The sequence below is a fragment of the Acomys russatus genome, chromosome 17 (genome assembly GCF_903995435.1).
Source record: "Acomys russatus chromosome 17, mAcoRus1.1, whole genome shotgun sequence".
NCBI classification, from domain to species: domain Eukaryota; kingdom Metazoa; phylum Chordata; class Mammalia; order Rodentia; family Muridae; genus Acomys; species Acomys russatus.
The window spans coordinates 8,798,868-8,806,569 of record NC_067153.1 but is presented as its reverse complement, the minus strand read 5'-3'; the positions used below and the strand labels follow the sequence as shown (position 1 = coordinate 8,806,569).

At 39.7% G+C, this 7,702-nt stretch overlaps 1 protein-coding gene across 1 annotated transcript; it reads left to right on the top strand.

The window, feature by feature from the left end:
* The first annotated feature begins 7,054 nt into the window (after positions 1 to 7,054).
* Positions 7,055 to 7,465, top strand: LOC127201835 (ubiquitin-like protein 5). The gene has a single exon (XM_051160537.1). It carries the CDS (start codon positions 7,138 to 7,140, stop codon positions 7,357 to 7,359), a length of 222 nt encoding a protein of 73 aa, XP_051016494.1. The 5' UTR covers positions 7,055 to 7,137; the 3' UTR covers positions 7,360 to 7,465.
* The last annotated feature ends 237 nt before the right edge of the window (positions 7,466 to 7,702 follow it).

Here is a 7,702-nt window from a genome sequence, read left to right as displayed (position 1 = left end):
GAGACATTGGCCTTTAATCTAATGTCCTTCTGATCTATGGCTGGCATATAATGGATGTTGAGTGAAAGCTGCTGGCGGTGGATATTTCAAGGCAAGGAATGGATGAATACCACTAAACACCTTTGTTCTATCTATTCATAATGGAGGAATCATGAACCCTTTGCTTCTTCCCAGTCACCACTCACTTCACTAGAAACTACTTTCCATTGACTCCTTATATCTGGCAACGAGAAAACCAGTTTTATGATGTACAACTTTAGTACTATGAGGTGGCAGCTCTGCTTCTTGTTGTATGAGTTTCACAACAGAAGGAAAGGTGTACAATTGTTCCCAGAGCTTCATTTGATGAATATTTTCACATTTAGTAAGTTCTACGTGACATTAATTTTACATGTTTAATTAATCTTGTGATGCTAAAACTACATGCTTCATAATAATCCATCTTTAACTCTTATTTGGCTATAAAATGTGTTACATATACACTTTAAATTCTTTCCAATCCAAGTTTTAACCGCACAGTTTGCTTAATGGCTATGATTGAAAAGCTAGTATTAACACTTTGAAACACATAAGTAATGATTAATGTTTTTTTTTTTCCATTTAAAAATTATATTTCATTTTGGGTAGAAAGAAAAGCTATTTTGTAGTGTGTCAGGTGCTTCTAAATTGGTCCGTGTATTATCTTTCATTTGTGTCATGAACTATTCCTGTTCTCTGAATAACATTTGCTATATTAATTAATGAAGTCATTTTTATCGTGGGCCAAATTCTCACCCTAGTCAATTGCCAGAATCCCATAGTTGAATTAGTGAGGTGGTATTATTTTCTAGGCTAGGCACTGAAAAGTAGAGGGAAGATAATTTCCTATAGGAACCTAAAATTGTTTCCTACCTTTGACATGGGGGGGTGGGGACTATAAAATTACAAAACAAATGCAGAAGTAATTCAAGATGTTCTGCAGCATGGTAAATCAGAATCAAGCCGACCATGCAGCGAAGCTATTCACTCAGCAGAGCATTTGGGGCCATCTGGATCATCTTTAAACCCAACCAGGCAAAACAGTGAAATGCACACAGGCAGGACCAAAGCTGTGTGAATCAGCCTCCAAAGCTTACCTCAGCTTTATGCATGGCTCCACTGAAGGCAATGACATGAGACAAAGGCCTTAAGAAAGGACTGACTTTTCATTTTTAAAAAGTTTATAAAACAGCAATAACAAACCTACCTCTTTAATATACATTAAAAGAAAATATATATAACATAAATCAGAATGATATGCATTGTAATCCCACTACCAGAAATGTCCACTGTTTTCATCTGTGCATATTTCCCTGTATTTGTATATGCTTGTATATAGATGATATCATCCTGCAGTTGTTCTGCATAGCTTAATTTTCTTACCTAACAATGTCTGTCTCCACGGTTTTTCACTCTATAGTGTTAAAGGCTTATGCACCCAACCATACCCATATATATTTAGCTTGTTTGGAATTCTTCCTCATGTAAATATAATTATTATGAATGTTCTAGAATATAAAATCTAACTTCAATTTTGATGTTGGCTGTTTTCAAACACAATCCTCCCTCTCCCCTCTCCTTCTTCCTCTCCCTCTCCCTCTCCCTTCCCCTCTCCCTCTCTCCTCTATCTCTCCCTCTCTCTCTCTCTCTCTCTCTCTCTCTCTCTCTCTCTCTCTCCTCTCTCTCTCTCTCTCTCTTGCTCTCTCACGACTCTGTCTCTGTGTCTGTTTGTCTGTCTCTGTCTCTCTCCATCTCTGTCTCTGTCTCTGTCTCTCTATCTCTGTCTGTCTGTCTGTCTCTCTCTCTCTCTCTCTCTCTCTCTCTCTCTCTCTCTCTCTCTCTCTCTCTCTCTCTCTCTCCCCTCCCCCCTCGCTCTTTCACACTCTCTTTCCTCCAAATCAGGGAAAAACCAATTAGAAAGTCTGGATATTGCTTCTTTTGACTTCAAAGAAAAACTTCAGAAACTACACAAGGTTCAGGAGCCCTCACACCCTGCTCCCAAGCCCCAACCACAAAGCCACCTGTCCCTCTTTTTGTTTGGTCTATTCTATGCAATCCTGTCATTTGAGTATTAAACTTTTTTCTACCTTCCTTGTACATGCCTGGAGGCATCTGTTTCAACATCGGAATCAATTTTGAGTGAAGGCTTAACTTGGCCCTCCGGGGGGGGGGGGCAACCGCAGCATAATTGGCTATGTTAGTAGGGTAGCCTGGCCCAAACTTCCACTGCCTGAGTTCCCTTCCCTGTTGCCCTTGGCTTGCTAACTGGCCCATCTGCCTGCTGTGAGCAGGCATGTACAGTGGGCTCCGAGCCATGGTTCTGTCTGCTGACAAGTTTGCATTTCAGCTGCCCTGTGCCCTGACGCAGTTGCAGAGACCTGCCAATATTTTGTTATAAATTTAATTTACCTAAGCCATATATTTCAGTAATTTCCATTTAGGATCAAAAGTATGAAATGGGGATATACCTTAAATTTACCTTGGACTGCTTTTTAACTAGGGCCTTTTAACTAGGGCCTATCTGTGTGTCTCAGACCCCATTGTGTCTCTTGATTCTAGATAAAAATGTAATTTAAGGTAGGTATATTGATTGACTGGTAAACTGGTCCTCTTTGGATTGGATTGATTTTGGTGGCAGGGGAAGAGGCAATATCCTGAAATCTGTATCAATTGTGTGCATTCATGCATATTAGGCACCACCATTACCATCGACAAAAACTACTCCACCTTGGAGAATTAATTATTTAGTAACTCCTTCTCCTGCCTCCTGGAGTCAGTAGGGCAGCTACTATTGTGAGAGTTGGCAATGATTGTGTACGAGAACCTTCCCTCCTCAACTCCACTCTGGCATATAAAACTTTTCTGAAGAGAAAGCCTTGAGCCCACGAACTGTCAAAGCCAGGTAAGTATTATGCCTTGGATTATGGGGGCAGAAATCCGATGGGCAAATGAGGGTCAAAGCCTCCTTTTTAAAGGCGGAAACAGCACTTTAGAACTAAATCTGGACAATCTAGTATATTCTGCCTGTCTAATGCTTTTGTGATATGCAAGAGACATTGTGGGGAGCTCTTCTTCGTACACATTGGCCATGTGGGAAGGCTTTATAAAACAAGGGAGGGATTAGCAAGGGAGGTAGTACAAGTCACAGGTGGGTTCGTTGTGTTTCCCTATGTGCTATTGCTACCAGCTCCACACTGGGACATCTCAGATAAAAGAAAAGATGCGGGGATCGGTCCATTTTCACAAATTGATCTGACTTAAAGCAACTGTCTCCACACTTGTGGATGACTATAGGAAATGCCATAGACCCTTTCTATGAATTTTTATAGACTCTTAAGCTATGTGTTCCAATCAACGATAGTAGAAGCAGTTACCCTTCCCAGGATCATCTATTAGACTGAGGAAGTCTGCAAATTATTTTCCTTGCTGATAACCAAAGCACAAATCAGACCACACATGTTGCTCCACATATAAACACAGTTCCAGACCTCATCAGAACTTAACCTGTCCTCTTCACCTCCAGATACTGTCCACAGGGACCTAGGTGTTCATTTGCTTCTCAACTGAGTCAGCACTAAGCCTGCCAAGAAGGCATTGAAAGGAACATTCATTTTCTTCATTACACTCAGGGTTCAGGCCTCACAAGATGGCATGCTGCCTTCCTAAAGACAAGATGGAGTGGGCAGGGCAAGGGCGGGGCACAGCATATTTCCCTCATTGATCAGACCTCGGGAGTGAGCTATAATATGGTCTGATTCCATTTTTTATGTTGATTGAGGCATCTGTCACGACACACATAGAGCTTGCTTCTTTTTCCCCATAGTTGGGTAGACCTGGAGGAAAGCCTCTCAGTGTGGGAATGAAATTCAAACCATGCAAGTGGCTGATCCTGCTCAGAACACTCATCTTAAGCCCATGCCCTAACCAGAGCCATCACCTCTTTTCTCACTGAAGCTCGTGCAGACAAGCGAGGTGTCTGCCCACATCTCCTCTGCGGCTCCCATTATGTGAATTACAAACCTTTTCATACCTCGGTGTGTGTGGCTTCATCAGTCTCCACATCTGAAACTACTTTGGGTGAGGGGTTGATCCTAGCCCCAAGTGGCGACCACACAGCACATACTGGATCACTGGGCTCTTGTGTAATTACTTCCATAGGAAAAAATCCCAAAGGTAAAATACTTGTGGTTTATGATCTCGAACAGTTGATTCTTTACCTCGTGGTGTAAATCTGTTTCCTACAAATATCAAATAAGATCCTCTTCATCATTGCCATTCTGACAGTTAATAAATAACAGCTTAATGATTCTTATGGATGTTAAACATATATTTTAATAATTTTTCTGTCATTTGCCAATATTTTACAGATGTCTAATTTATATAATTTGTATTCATTTTGAAGTCTTTCTCCATTTATTAACATTGAGGAAACTTGTATATTAGTACTTTGTACAAATACAGATATATATAAAAACTTGCATGTGCCAAAGAAAAGCACAATGCAAAATAAAAATACAAATAATATTATAAATATATAGTTTGCCAATTACATTACCTTGTTATATGACATTTTGTAATAGAATGAATATAATATTTTATATTAATTAAAAATAAATTATAAAAAGATGTTAAATATAAATAAATAACATTAAATTAATTAAACAATATCGCTCAGGTAGTGTACTTCTAATTGGAGACTTCTATAGTTAATTATAGCAATTTGGGACTTTTGTTGTTGTTATTGTTGTTTTGAAACAGTCTCAGGTAGATGAGGGTAGTCTTACCTTCATCATATAGCTGAAGATGGCTTCTAAGTTTGGATCTTTTTGCTTCTACTTCTCATGCGCTTAAATGCACCACCATGCCTGGCTCAAGTTACACGAAATTTAACTTTCTACTTTATAATGAGGAATAGATGAGCATGTTTGAGTTATCTATTATTGCTACCACTTGTGAGTATTTTTGCATAAATTACATATTATATAAAAGGAGTCATTGATTATGGTATCAGGATTCTTGGTGGCAACACTCAAAGTTCCTGATCTAGTAAATTCTAGAATGATGATACGATCCTTTATCCTTCTCCCAGCTTATAGTCCAAATAGCAGTCTGGATGATCTTTCTGAATTTTAAGTTAGATCATACTCCTCCTCCTTTCACAATGTTTAGATGTTTCTCATATCACTAGAGCAGTGGATCATAAGTGAAGGTGATCTGCCCATCTAGGAGACACTTGAAAGCGTACTTAATTTGTCACTGGAGAAGCATGCCTACAACCTAATGGACAGACGTTAAATGCACCCACTACTGAATACCCAATGGCCCAATATCACATGTCATACCTAAACAGCCCTGCAATTAGAGGTCAGTAGCACCCTGGTTTGGAAATCCTGAGGGGAATAACCACAGTCCTTGCACTCAGTGTAAACTGGGCAGTGTCTGCTTCCTGTTCTCACCTAGTACCAGTTATCATGATCCTACCTCCACCCTCTTCCTCCTCTCTAGCCATAGAGGCCTCGTAGGATTCCACGCCACTATCATTAGGAAGGCTGTGTTGCCAGGACCTTCACACCCTTGTTTCCTTGAAAACTCCCTCACATTCCTCAGAAGAGTATTCTTTCCTTCAAGATGCTCCTATTCAGAGGCCATCTTCTCAATGAACCCTTTGGACCTCTTAAACTCTTTTTTTTTTCAAGTCCAATTCTGTATATATATATATATATACATACATATTATTAATTTATTCATATTACATCTAAATTGTTATCCCATCCCTTGTACCCTCCTATTCCTCCCTCCCTCCCTCCTGCTTTTTTTTTTTTTTTTTTTTTTTTTTTTTTTTTTTTTAACATTGTTCAAACATTCTTTATTGAAAACGGATTCCAGCCTGCAGGCTGTAGTGGATGCACATTGGTTGTAAGGTCTGTGTGGTGACCTTTCTCTTTTCACTTTTACCTGGGTATATTCAGGTGAGTGATGAGTCAGGCTTATTATTATCCATATAAATAGGTTATAAGATTATTATCGTCAATTCAGAAATTTTCATTGATGTATAACACTTGTATACGTTCATGACACAAAATGCAATGTTTCAAATTATTTTTTTTCTTTTTCTTTTTTCTTTTTATTAATTTATTCTTGTTTATCCCATCCCTTGTATCCTCCCATTCCTCCCCCCCTCCCATTTTCCCATTATTCCCCTCCCCTATGACTGTTCCTGAGAGGGATCACCTCCCCCTGTATATTCTTATAGGGTATCAAGTCTCTTCTTGGTGACCTGCTGTCCTTCCTCTGAGTGCCACCAGGTCTCCCCCTCCAGGGGCAATGTTTCAAATTATATGGACATTGAACAACATGAGTCAGGAAGCTAGTATAATCTTTATTAAACTCTTAAACTCAGTACTCCTCACTTCTAATGCTTCCTTCAGCCCCATTGTGTTTAACACACACAGTGCAGACTATCTTCCTCTCTAGTTTGAATGTCATCTCTGGCAAGACAGAGTTTCCTGACAGCCTAGGACCCCACAACTAGGGCACCCTGATTCCCTGTAAATAGCTGTATGGTAGAAACAGCCTCTCCATTCTTCAGTTCATAGCTGTGAGGTGGAGTTTTCTTTCCTGGTGTCAGTTTAGGTAAAAAGAAAGTGTTGATGAATTACCGTATTCATTAACTACAGTCCTAATTTTGCTTCAATTATTTGTCTTTGTCAGATGAAATTTCTTCTGGCTTTAGGAATTTATATGTTAGACATTTATGCAAAAGATTAGAGCTAGAAAATAAGAAAACTAATAGGGTAAGCGAGACCTTCCTCAATATCGCCTAAGAATTGTTTAGGTTTTCTATTCATTTCCCGAGAACATGTGAATATAGAACAATTGCTGTACTCTGAAGGAAACTGTTCTTTACTAATCTGCCTCCTCTCCTGGACTCTAGGCTGACACCTGACAACAGCATCCTGAGAAATCTGAAATGACAACCCAGCTCTGAGGCACAGCTCTTCACTCACGGAAACTCTTCAAGAACAAGTGCTCAGCTGTTTCCTACCTTAAATCGGGCCAGGGCTCAGCGTTCGAGCTACAAGTTGTGTCGTCGGTAGGTTCGTGGAGATTAGAGCCACAATGATTGAGGTGGTTTGCAACGACCATCTAGGAAAGAAAGTTCGCGTTAAGTGCAACACCGATGACAGCATCGGGGACTTGAAGAAACTGATAGCGGCCCAAACTGGCACCCGTTGGAATAAGATTGTTCTTAAAAAGTGGTACACGATTTTTAAGGACCACGTGTCTCTGGGAGATTATGAAATCCATGATGGGATGAACCTGGAGCTTTATTACCAATAGAGGGAAGTCCTCTACCTGGCCCCGCCCTGCCTTGCTCTCCCACCCTCATTTACACTGGTGTAGATGTTCATTTTTAACAATTCACGTGAATAAAAACTTTGATGCTGGAAAAAAAAAAAAAAAAAGAACAAGTGCTCAGCACTCTAAGCTACTGAGCTCTGTGACAACTGCTTGCATACCACCAGGAAGCCACTGTGCCTGCCTGCCTTGAGAAAGGTAAGAAGATTTAAAAACTACTTGCAATTACTGGGGAGTCATTTAAGCATTAATTTCCTAAAAAAACAAAACCTTATTTTTAACTCCTTAAACATGATATGAACACATGTCCCATAAGTTATTGCAA